The 13,798-nt window shown below is 36.5% G+C and overlaps 1 protein-coding gene across 1 annotated transcript in view; it reads right to left on the reverse strand.

Moving 5' to 3' along the window:
• Positions 1 to 354: 354 nt before the first annotated feature.
• deptor (DEP domain containing MTOR-interacting protein) overlaps positions 355 to 13,798 on the reverse strand; it is a 44,408-nt gene continuing 30,964 nt past the window's right edge. Inside the window, exons 8-10 of the mRNA XM_028471087.1 lie at positions 12,358 to 12,428; positions 11,964 to 12,068; positions 355 to 3,587 (exon numbers count right to left, since the gene is read on the reverse strand). Of these exons, the coding sequence (XP_028326888.1) occupies positions 3,465 to 3,587; positions 11,964 to 12,068; positions 12,358 to 12,428 (299 nt within the window). The 3' untranslated portion in view covers positions 355 to 3,464. The remainder of the gene's footprint in view (positions 3,588 to 11,963; positions 12,069 to 12,357; positions 12,429 to 13,798) is intronic.

Raw genomic sequence — 13,798 nt, forward strand, 5'->3', positions numbered from 1 at the left:
TGTGCACATTGAGAGATGCGCTGCAGTAATATGCTTTTAACAGAGCATGTTATATTACTGTAATGTTGCTGTCTGGCTAACTTTAGCTTGTTAGCTCCTCTGAGGGAGGGACTGTGGAAAGTTTGGAGGCAGGGCAAGAGAGCAGCGGGGAAGGAGGGGGAGAGGGGATCTGAGAGTTGCGGACTGCACCTTTAAGAAAGCAGTAGGATGCTGAAACTAGTTTACATATATTCTCAGATATCATCAAAAAAAAAAAATATATATATACTGTATATCTGTGACATTAACTGAAAAATAATGAGGTCAAAGGTCATATTTGTCTCCATGAATTTAGTTTGAACCCATGAAACACAGTCACATCAGTTTGTCTTTATTGATGATTTGACAGACTTTTAATACATTAGAAGAACATTATGTTACAATGTCAACAACGTACTGGCACTGTGAGCTTCTATCGATCACAAACCCAACATTCAGACACGGGACAGTTTACACACAGCTCGAGCTGTTGGAAAAGTTCATCCTCACATTGGCAAATAGTCCCAAAAATACACAAACCCTCAAAGCCTGAGGTATAAAAATGAGAGCAGAAAACAGTTGGGAAATACATTCGGTCAAACTGTTGCTTTTGAACCCACCGTTGTGCTTTTTGAAGGTAGTATCTGTAGAACAATGATTGTCGACAGAGGTGAAGAATGATCACCAGTTGATGATGACAGAGCAGAGAGTAGAGACCCGGTGACCACCAACTGTGACTAGCAGCAAAACCAACACGTAAGGCAAACACCACAGAGGAGCCTTTCAGTGTTAAAAACTTGCATATTTTCACATCCCATCAGCAGCTTGAATCCTCATTCAAACATCAGACCATCACCATCACAAACCTTTCACCAGATCTTTTTTTTTCTTTCCAGGAAGTTTGGAGAAATGATCTGAAGGTTGGCAATCGATGAAAAAAAGAGAGGAAGACTGAAGCAAAGCTGAGTAAAGAAACGTATTAATATCTGTTACAGAATCATGTAGAAATATGCTGAATAACGATGCTGGAAAAACCAACATCTGCAATAGTAATGCTAGATATTTAAAGGGGCGTGTCCCACCTGGAAAACATGATCAAGCTTACATGCAATAAGGTGTTTGGCACTATCTTTGCATCATGAGGTAACACACTGAGACACAATGTCTGAGAGAATCAGAAATACATCTATATTCTTGTACACATTTAGTTTGCTCTAATTCATCCCTGGTAAGATTTATTTATGCAAAAACTGGGAACACTGTGCTCAGAAATGAGGAGAAAATGTAATGTCTCAAAGTCAATTTGCTATTTAATCTCTAGAACTATTAGCCAAATACTCTTTATACTAATAAATAGACTGAAGTGAAGCTTATAATTAGAATTTACAGCTACATAAGCACACATTCACAGCAGCAAAGCACGTTAACTAATGTCTGCTGCACAGCTTGAATTGGACACTTTGTTGCTCACAAACAGTTAAACTACTCTTTAATGTGCATCTCAAAAGTCACATGGATTTATGAGGGCTAAGCTAAGCTAAGCTAAGCACAGGTTTGGTAAAAAACCTGCAGCGGAGCTTAGGCTGAACAAGATAACAACACAGGTGGTACAGGGAGTCATTGGATTTTTTTGTCTTCGATTTGGTCAAACAAAGGAAAAACTGACATTTGAACTCTAACGGTGTCTCAGAGACTCTGCTTTTCATACATACCTACATGCATCCTACTTCTACAATGCTGTAAAGCTGCATAAACATGTTTTACCACCAACACTGTAGAGCATGTTAGCAGGCCGTCAGGTGCAAAAATAACGTACTCTCACAAAATAAGCTGTGTACATTTACATGTTCAAAATAAATGCTTTGAATTGGAACCCATGCGCTCCTGTTGATTCAAAAAATATATATATCAATGATTTAAGTGCTTGTATCGATATTCAATTATTCATATAAAATCAAACGGCCTGTGTGTAAAAGGATATTAATACCAATGCATCTCACTGCAGTTTTCCCAGTTAGTTTTATACAAATAAGACTTTATGTGAGGAATGGTTCAACTTCTTCATTTTCTATTTACATTAACCCTGGTGATAAATTTAGTAATGAAGTCCAATTTTTATGTTGATAGATATTCACTATTAAATTACCAACAGAAGAGCATTCATTTATCTTGGGAAAAAAAAAAAATATTTGTTTCTATAACGGGCATAAATTTTGCAAAAATAAGCAAATTAATGAAATAAAAACAGTCTAATGGTCCTCAATCAGAACCAGAACCAACCAGGTAATAATGACCTGCATGTGAACATGTATTCAAAAGTCGTGCCCCGTCCTCCAGGAGTCAATGTTGAAGATTTATCATTAAAAAACTGTTACAGATCCACAGATGTTAAGAATGAAATGCATTTATTTAAGAAATTTGGCCCCGTGCATCACAATGGATCTATAACAGGACGACATAGCACCTTTAGTTTGAGGGTCAATAATCAAAGTATTCTTTAGGAGCTAAGATGTATTTTATGTCTCTTTAAGTAGTAATTAGAATTAGAACTCTTTTCTTGGCTACTTTTATTTGCAGACACTCGTCAGTGACGACGGTCTGCAAATGTTCTCAAACCCAGAGTAATCTCCAGCTATCTGCAGTTCTTACTTGTTCTTAAGTAGTTCTTTTAGGTATCCCTTTAGCGTGGATAATGCATGCCTGACATCACGTGATAGACACCACTATAGTTGTCTATGGAGTCAAGTATGCTTAGGGTTTCTGTTAATATACAACTCATAGTATATTCCTTTAATATATCATTGGTTGAATCCAAGCAGAGCATATTGAGTTTATTCTATTGCTCTTATCAACAGTCACATTATTAGCACAATATTAGAGTACCGTAGTAATTCTATTGGTGTTCTATTTTCTTTCAAAATAAAGAACCAAAAAAAAAAAAAAAACCTTTACAGCACCTAAAGTGCATTTGATGTGCTCTTCATAAATGAGCTGGTAAGGGAATGCCAGAACCTTCTTAAGGAATAGCTGAGTCACCTTGAAATCTAAGGGAAAATATTAAATATTTTAGAATTCCAACACTTTTCATCTACATTGGATGCAATTATACTGGTTGATATCTTTATGAATGCCTAAAGTGGGTATTTAGTCACACCTTGATTTATGCCCAACACCAATAGGGAGCAGTTTTACAGTTAAACACAAAGTTCATAAAGTCCTTGTTAGGACTGAGGGTCTGTTTGGAGACAGAGTCTGATCGCTCCATCTTCTTGGTTTGTGTGTCTTTATAACTAAACTAGATCAATCCACAGGTTCTCTCTGCAGCAGGAACCTTTTTCTCAGTCATCCACCGCCACCATCCAATGTTGACACCAGTAGCTGCATTTAATCCACCTTGGTTTCCAGTCAACACTATCAAAGCACTGCTGTTCTCAACAACCGCAAAGTTAAACTTCCTCCATCACCTCCATCACGATGGTCCTGGGTCCGGTTAGGATCAAGTTGCTGACGGTGCGGTAGTCGTGGCAGAGGACATTCAGTCCGTTAACGGACACAACAAACTGACACACCTGGAGAGATACAAAGAGGAAACATGTCGGAAGTGTTAGCTAGAGGGATCATAGCAAATACACAATCTAAAGATAGAAGAAGAAGATGAATGAACGCTTACTTTTAGTGTGAAATAATCCCTTGAATTAACAATGAAACATGCTCACCCAGATGTTTTTTAAACCTACTAACCCGTAAAAATTAGCTGATATATTACTTGATTTAAATTGTACTCAAGTACAAGTAAGTCATATATAAAATACTCAAGTACAAGTAAAAAGTAGCTCAATTAAATAGTACTCAAAGTAAAAGTTACTTTATACAGTAAACATCTCATGTATAAAAAAGAGATGAAATCTCCCGGAATTTCAACTTAATTGATTTTCCACAAAGGCATCTGTATAAAATAAAAGGTTTGTCAAAATGTACAATTCTTTTTTTTTTTAAATAAAACACCAATGAATTTGATTCAAAATAAAAAAAATATCTGGCTCTAAGTATAGCTACATGTATGAACCCTAAAACTGAGGAAAACAACCAGCATTCAATGCTGATTTGGCGCCATGCGTTACATTTAATCTGGTTGGTCGGCTATTAGGGATGTCCCGATACAACTTTTTCATTTCCGATATGATACCGATTTTGCAGCCTTGCGTATCGTCAGATACCAATAATAATCCGACATGAATTATACATTTAATTTATTTATTTTTTTCTAAATTTAATTGAAAAAAAAAAAAAAAAAAAAAAAAAACTTATTTTGTAGTGAGTAATGTTAGAAAAGGTTTGATCAAGTGATGTTACTCAGAGAACAATAATCAGCAACAGTGAGAATGAGAAAAACCGACCCATTTATCATCAACCAATTGGTTTCATACATTTTAACCTTCAACATAATATCTACACTATTCTACAATTGAATAAAATAACTAAAAAATGAATAATAATTAAATATATATATATATATATATATATATATATATCGATAAATCTGGAAATTTAAATCCTATATCCGATATTTGTTTTCAGGCTCAAATCAACCCGACATCAATATCGGATCACCCCTATCGGCTATGATGTGATGAATTTAATTGTTGTCTGGTCATTTCATTTTTCGTAGTTTCACAATATCCGTTGATCAGTTGAAAACAGAAAATAATAATTTACTCAGTAACGATTGAGTGTAGAAATGTAACAAATTACTTTTTAAAAAGTACTCAAGTAAAGTTACTGATTTAAAAATGTACTCAAAAAAGTACTCTTAAAAGCAACTTAATTACAGTAACATGAGTACTTGTAATCCATTACTTTCACCTCTAGTAACTATTCATGTTATTTATGTAATACAAAATGTTAAATCATCTGAATGAACACCCATCACCATTGCAAACAGAATAAATCTTATATATTACAGAACTGTATTTATTCACGCAATACAAAAATGTTGTTCAATACACTAAATTATTATTTGTAGCTGTCTGTGAACTTAATCTAACACTTGACAATAGCCAAAGAGTCAGTGGGTAGTAGTAGTAACAAATCTATGGTGGCTTTTATATACTTAACATTAGATTTAGATGTAAAGGGAAAACCCTCCCTTAGTGCAGTCGTTCCCAAACGGTGTCCGGGTGTGCCGTGGGATTTTGTGACAACCATACATTTATTGCAATATACAACTACACAAAAAAAAATATTTTTTAATTAACTACTTTGTATACACTCATTTCATAACACAGAGGCAAACTTTATACCTCAATTATTCCTTAAATATTTCATTAATAGATATTTCACGAGTAATATAGTTGTCTTTGTCACATTTTATTTGGCATTAGTAAATAATTGTGCACATTTACAGATATTGTACATGATATGAGTGATAACACGTGTTATAAAGGCTGGTGTGCCTTCACGGGTGACCGTGGCTCAGGTGGTAGTGGGTCCTCTTCTGATCGAGAGGTTGGGAGTTCGATCCCAGTACCTGACTATGTGTCGAAGTGTCCTTGGGCAAGACACTGAACCCTAAGTTGCTCCCAGTGGTCGACTAGCGCCTTGCATGGCAGTCCTGTCCCACTGGTGTGTGAATGTGAGAGTGATTGGGTGAATGAGCTGATATGTAAAGCGCTTTGAGACTGCTTCAGTGTGGTGATAAAGCGCTATATAAATCAAGTCCATTTACCTTCAGATTTTTACTTGTCTTTTGGTGTACCATGGGCACAAAAAGTAATGGGAACCACTTCCTTAGAGAATATTTATTGTTTTAGAAACCAATGACCAACTAAACCTCATCACTCAGAGTGAAACATCGTTCCTGTCCTTGGTAATATCTGGGCGCTGACAATTATTCATGGTAAACATACTGTATCACCGACTCCCATTAGTGAGTGAAACCACAAAACAAGTTCAGCATCTCTGTAATTAAAGTTTTGGATATTTAACCAATCAAACAAATGAAGACTTCTCCAGCCTTAATATTATTGTTGCGTTTATTGTTTAAACTCTGCTGCTTCTAAAACGTGTTTCTAATCTTGGTGATTATCATTTCCAACAAATGCAATCTTAAAAACATCAGTGATATCAGCCAGAACAATAAACAGTGGGTAAATGAGGCCAAATGACACCAGGTATAATATCACAGCCACACCTGAACCCTGCCCCACATATCACCCACGTCTCCATTTACAGAGTTAAAAAATAAGACTTAGTATCCAGAGTGCACTGCTGCTGTGACTGAAACATGAAACATCCATTATTTTAATAACCTCTTACCGAGACACACTTGTTCAAGTAAAATCCACATTTGTTGGCTCAGAAGTCTTCTTTTGAACAGTAAAACTATCAAATATGTTGGTAATAATAAATCAGTTTAAAGCTTTACAGATGTTCCCCACTGTAGCTGATGCTTGTTCATGTGTTGGGTTATTTCTTAAGAATCTAATATTTTGATAATGATGATTTAATTGTTCTTCAAACAAGAAACATTTTTTTTTTTTTTTTTTTAAACAAGAACCATCTGACAAGTAACCTGTTCTTCCTCCAAACTGTAACACATACACACAGTTACACACACACACACGCACACACGCACACACGCACACACGCACACACGCACACACGCACACACACACACACACACACACACACACACACACACAGATACAGGTTATTCTTGTGTTTTACAGCAGTCTTAAAAGGTTTTTTAATACATTAAATGTTTAATTTAAGCTCTGTTACAGTAGAGTATAAAAGCCAATCCAGAATGTGATCTATAGAAGTTTTAGAAATCACTGCAATTACAGATAGTAACATTACTTGCATCGTCCTCATATTCTCTTCTGTTCATTTTGTACAGTCTTCTAATGGTCCACTCACTTTAATCACTTTATGTTTTTTCTACAATGTTCTCTCTCCGTACACCCTATGGCCCCACCCCCTCCCGCTGACTCTCCTCTCACTCTGTGGTTAGTCTTGGTCGAGGCCCAGCTGCACTAAGAGACTTTAACTGACTCTCACACAGAGAAGAGGAAAAAAAAACACACACTCACACACACACACGGAACAAGTTGAACACGAGGAGGGAGGATAAACAGCACACGCACAGGAAGCCAGGCTTACAGTTGTGTTTTATGAGGTTGGTTTCCAAAAAGAAAAGAGTTGCTCTGGCCATAATGACCCCCTGCAAAGAGCGATATAATTCATGCACCGCCATAAAGCTGAAAAAATATCCCAAAAACATCTTGAAATAAATACAAATCCAAACATTTAATGTCAGAAGGCAGCCTTAGTCTGCTCCCTACTGCCACCTACTGTATTAACATGGAATAATGTTAATTACAATGAGAGGTCAGGGAACGAACGGCATTTATAGAAAAACCACTGCATTGATTTCAGCAGGAAACACATCTTTAGATAAACAGAGTTAAAATGGACAGTTTTACACAGCATATCTAATGATTTATCATTGGAAATTATTGCACCATTGGGTGAAAACCCTTCTACACCTACTAGTTAAGCCCACTTTAGATCAAGCTTTGTTACTTTTGATCTTAAATAATTGAGCTTTTTATATACATATATACAGTATATATACATATATATATATATAAATCTCAATCAAATAGAATAGAATGCTTTTATTGTCATTTTTTACAAGGTACAACAAAATTCAGAGACAACTCTTGTGGTGCAAGATAAGTGTATTTACAAGGGGAGCTACTGAGATGATAAATAAACAAATACACAAACAGTGAGACCAACAAGGATAAATATATTGCACAGTATATAAATAAATAAATAAAATAAAATAAAATGAAATCATTGATGCCTCTGCTGTATATAAACTGTCAAAGTTATTTCCAGTTTGTTATATGATAATTAAATAATTGCTTTTCGCAGCACAGATAGCCTTTTCAGCCAAAGTGATGAACCTTAAACAACATGGACAGCTGCTACACAGTCTACTACATAAATATAGAGCAGAAGAACGCTGGATGCTCTCCTGATCACTGCGATTGCCTTAAAATCACTAATGTATGAGAACACTGGTTGCCTAGCAACCTCACGTTGACACAAAGACTCCAGGACACCTGGAGTGAGTGCAACAAGCTTTTGGATAAATGGGAAAAAAAAGTGAATTTGTGACACTCACTTCTGATACACATTTATGTAGTGCCATTGGATAATAAACTAATAAGTAACATGTTATCCTGAGATAAGTTCAGAATCCAGGGAATGCAGAATAAAATACTGAACACAATGATCCATAGAGCGGAGACTGAGTCACTGCAAACCTCTGAAATCTAGACAGAAATAAACTGTAACTCTGTGTTCAACTTTCAAAGTCCAGGTCATAAAACACAGTTACCTTACTCGTACTGCATGAATCTCCAATGACACCGAAAAAGTGTGTCTGTGTGTCATATGCAAAGAGAGAAAAGCTTCAATTATGATCATGTTTATAATATAAGAAATATAAGAGCCTCTCATTACTTATTTTAAGTGCAACTCCATCTAATCTGAGTTAAATGTTTTTCCGTTAGCCTGGACTGTACGGGCTTCACAGCGAAACAAACCTGCTCGTGTCTCATTATACATAAACAAACCTGGTCTGGAAAAGTCAAAGGATGACAGTGCACAGCTCACCTCAAACAAACAAACACAATTTTAGGATGAAATGATTTAGTTTTTCAGCAGTTATTAAAAACAACAACTCAATATCATAGAAGTTTTCACGTTTTGTGTTTGTTTTTTAGATAAAAGTTACAGCTGCTGAATAAATACCAATGATGACTGGGAATCATTAGTCTATATGTAAAATAAATAGATGATTGAGGTCATTATGATTCTTCCTACAATACTTCTTAATTCACTCCATGTGTTAATGTGAACCCTTTTCTCCAGTCTAGTGTTCTGGTTCCACTGGCCACAGTTATATGATGTTTTTTAATTCGGATTTAGTTATTCCGAATTAAATCATTCGGGATTAAAGTGCCCTGCTTTGTGTTTACATGATGTTTTTAAGAAAGTGTCTATTTGTATGGTTGCCGTGTACCGACAACCCCCGGTGCTATTGGTACGGTTACCGAAGTACAAGCACGTAGCGTCTTAGGGTTTCATTTAATTATTTTCTTATTTGACAGGGACCATGTGCAGGAGCATGAACCAGCATATGAAAAGATGCTTTGTACCAGACTTTAGCTCTTGGAGCTAATTTCCATCTGCAGTCCCCAAGACAGACAATTACAAAACACTGTACAAAAAGCATAAAACAATACAATTCATAATATTTACAGTGCTATTATACATTTTTAAAAAAGGACATTTAATCAACGGAAAAACCTGTTCCTCTATAGTCTATATACCCATCCCCTACCCTTCTCAGATATAAAGTTTAGTTGTTGTTTTTTCTTTGTTTTCTTTAATACTGACATGTCTGAGTTGCCAGAAAATGTTGTTTCACATCCAAGCAAAATCCTTTTAAGTCTTTTTATAGTTTTAGTGCAGTTGGAAGTTTGTTTCATTTTGAGATCGTGTTAAACTAAAATGCCGATTGCCCTAATGCAGTTTTTTGTTTTGGTATGGTACATTGGCCATTGACTGTTGACCTTGTTGTTCTGACCATCTGATCAGAAGTTAAATAAACAAACCTTTCCAGTGATGGAGGTGCCACATTATTAATAATCTTGATTAGTAACTTTAGATTGGCTGACTTAACTATATATTCAAACTGGCCAAATAGGGGCGCTACGTACGGAGCGAACGTTGGTATATTGATTATGGCAACTGTACAGATAGCCACTGACTGTTTCTTAATTTGGAATTACTTATTCCGAATTAAATCATTCAGGATTGAAGTGTTGTGCTTTGTGTTTACATGGTAATTGTCAGTGATTCATTTGTAAATCATCAGGTAACGGAGAAAGCGTAGGGTGTTGTTCCAGCAGTAAGAGAGACACAAAAATGTCACGAAATACATTTTTTAAAGCGCCTTTTACTAACTAAATGTGCCAAAAATATCACATGAACACAAACAACCAATCAGCGTTAAAGAAGCACGGACAATCGCCCGTTACAGAGCATCCATCTCTCACTCTCTGAGTGACAGCCGTGTTTCAGCAACAAGGACAGCATAAAATCAGCGCTAATTTAGCCACAAAGGTCAATAAACAGAACACAAAAACCTACAAATACAAAATATTTACAAACTTTTACACCCATAACATAAGGCCACAACTAATCTAATGAATGAGCAGCAGAGTTGAAAACTAAAATAAAATGCACGCTTACCTTTTATTTGTCAAAATAGCCTGTATCCTCGCAACTTTTTAAAACATTAAACAGCCGAGGCCTGCCTTGTCTTTCATAAGCCTAGAGTAGTAGATCATCTTGAGTCCACCATGAGTCCTCCTCATGTCCACTGGATAGTTCTCCTCCCGTGTCATGTCTGTTAGAGGCAGGTTCTCCTGCACTAACATCATCGCTACAGGTGCTGCTAGTCGCTAAGCTAACTGCTGCTGCTGCTCTCCTCCACAATTTCCACAGAAACAATCTTTACCTCAGGCTTAGCTTCACTTATTGGCTTAAAAAAAGCTAGTTTTAGCCATTTTCTACCATCTAAATCATAAATGTAGCGTGGGGGCGTGGCTTGACTTTCTACTTTGTTCCTCATTCATGCAGTGTGTCTACATTCCATTGTGTGTTTACAATAAAATTTCAAAATCTGGGAGGTGCCGAATCCTGCTCCGGCAAAATCCAACCCAAATTAAGCCCTGGTAATAGTAATTCCGAATTGAAGTTTACATGGAAAACAGGTTTATTCGGCTTTATTCAACTCTGCTTTTGGTCTGGGGGATGGGAAGGCTCTGATTGGACAGGGGGCGAACGTGGCGTAATACAACTATCAGGAAAAACACACAACAAACCTTTTATTGTCGGCTGTAACACAGAAAAACATATTAGAACTGTTTTCACCTTTATTTTGATTGTAGTTTTGAAGCAGCACCTCGACAAAAACACAATTAGGTCCGCGGAGCGGAAAGGAGAAAGGAACTAATCACCAGTAAATAAAGCCCCGTAAACCTCCGGAAAACAATAATCAGGAATAAATAGTTGCTCCCTGGTAAAGATAGTAGCTCTAACAACCGTTATAATGATAAACTTGGTGATATTACAGCCTGTGCAGCAGTACAGGGATGCAGTTACTCCATGTCCGAATTGTTGTATCACCCGTCCAATGAAACCTGTTCCGTTTCGCTTTTGCCAGTCTTCTACTTTTCTCACTTCACCACTCACTCAACCCACAGTTTCAAGATGAGTTTCTAGAAGGCTGCAGGTCTGCTTGTTCTACAGTTCTTAGATATGCTACACCTAAATTACGTATTTATTGAAGTAGAGGATCTCAGTCCTGGTTTCAAATGTGCTAGACCGAGGTTTCTTCCATCTAAATGCAAATTTTTCATTTTCCCCAATGGTTTACTATATTAAACTATTATATTAATTATTAAATGTATGTTTTTAATACAGCCTAAATCCTTTTATTATATTATATTGTCTAAATCAACATGCAAGAAACAACACAAACATTAAAATCTTATAAAATTGTATGAAGTCATTTATAAACAAAGTCACCTCCTGAATCTAAACTCTGTTTAGTGGGAAGGTCACATGTTAGCTTTTGCTCTATTCAGGTTTTCATCAAGTTTGTATAGCATTGGATCCAGTCTAAAATTTAAATAAAGGAACATGTTTCTACAAACATTTGAAACCTGTTTTTCTGATGTACTGAAATTCTTTTTGAGGCCATTTCAAGGACACACGCCTCAACTATTTGTTTTGTTGTCGTCTTTTCACTCCAGAAAAGAAAAACCCAGAAACACTGAATGTGACCTTGGTGCTTTTACCTTCATGCCAGCAGCCCCTGCAGGTCCACCAGGGTCCACAGCTTGGATGTGACATGGTTTGTTGCCTCGCACCACAAAGCCCCAGCCCACCGCATCCCCTACAATCTAATGATTGGCAGAAAAACAGAAAACATTGGAAGGTGTGAGAGAGAATTGACCAATGCACTATTTTATGTATTTTCTTGCTTTGTTCTGTGGTGATTGTTACCATGAGGACAAAACAACAATGGCTGCTTGTGCTGCACACACACTGTGTCAGGGATCATTGTGTTTTGTGCACAGCTCTGCGTGTGTGTGAGGAGGGTCAATGTGACTGTGTGGTTTGATTAATTTTTAAACAATTTACGTTAGAGCTGACTGTCTATGTCACTGTAGGTAAGAATGTCCATCTTACGGTAAATGTCTTCTTTATAAAAGGTCCTCCTGGTGTCTGCAGCTCCTCTGGACTCACCACTCTCTTCAATACTGTTGGAAAGATTAAATCACAGTAAGAAAAAACCACACGCACACGCACGCACGCACGCACGCACAGACAACTGAGTTTTTGGGTTATTTTAAATTTTAAATGCAAGTTATTTGGATATATGTGCAAATATTGGTCACACGGTAACAGGGATGATGAGTTCACCGCTTCCTTAAAGAGTGATGTTCCTTCCTCTCATCCAACTTCCCCAAAACGTTTCAACACAGGAAATGAGTTTGATTTAGTCCGAAAAATGTTTTTGGGAAAAGTGATCTAGAAATCTAGAATAAGACAACTACTGTATGGCTGAGTTGTTAGAATTATAGACAAACCTTCTGACAAAAATCAAGTTTTTCATTTTGTACACAAACCTTTTATTTTGAAAGGTGGACGTCAACATTTCTGAAAAGAAAATTGCCTGCTGGACTATTTACATTATTAAACACCTTGCAAACTACTGAATACATGCAGAGGACCATTTCTCTCAGTAAAAGGTTGGCATCAATCTTTCACATCAGCTGTCACGTTGAATGATGACTGGATATCCAACACCAGTGGTTCTCAAACATTTTTGGCTCAAGTACCCAATTTCTGTTATTTCTAAATCCAAGTACCCCCTTTGTCCGACTACTACATTTTGCTCAGAATATTATACAAAAATAACTATACAGCATAATGATGGAATGAACGAGTGATAATAACACACATTATAAAGAATCACACTTTTTAAATAAGTGGAATGAAACAGTATTTAGTGCATTGTGAATAGATTTATTTCTATAGTTTTTATCATTTCCGGTCAACTCCTGCCTGGTGTGGGACCAAGACAAACCCTTGTATTTTCAGTTCATGTTTTAATCAAATACTATGATTATCATTTTGAACTAAAAATATAATACAATATAAAACCTCATATTTTAATGTTTTCATATGTTAATTCTCCACTCTCTCTCTCAAGTGCCCGCTGTAGTGCCATCGCGTACCACTAAGGGTACACATACCCCCATTTGAGATCTCTGTCCCACACTACTTGACCAAAGTTTTTTTTGGATTATCATGTCACGCATTGATTTACCACAACATCGTTTCTACAAGCTTCTTCAATGTGTCACATTCATTTTTTTCTAATTTTTTGCAATGATCTATCAATGATGGGAGATTGGTACCACAGTCAAAGCCTTCTCCAGCACAACCTTGGGTTCAGGTGTTGACTTTGGTGGCCAATCCATGTGTGAAAATGTTGTCTTGTGCTCTCTGAACCACTTTCACAATTAGAGCCCAATAAATCCATTGATGGAAAACCTTGTCATTCACTATATTCAGATTCAGGGAGTCAGCTAACCCTCATTTTTTGGGCACATAACGTTACAGA

This window comes from Gouania willdenowi, chromosome 16, assembly GCF_900634775.1.
Source record: "Gouania willdenowi chromosome 16, fGouWil2.1, whole genome shotgun sequence".
NCBI classification, from domain to species: domain Eukaryota; kingdom Metazoa; phylum Chordata; class Actinopteri; order Blenniiformes; family Gobiesocidae; genus Gouania; species Gouania willdenowi.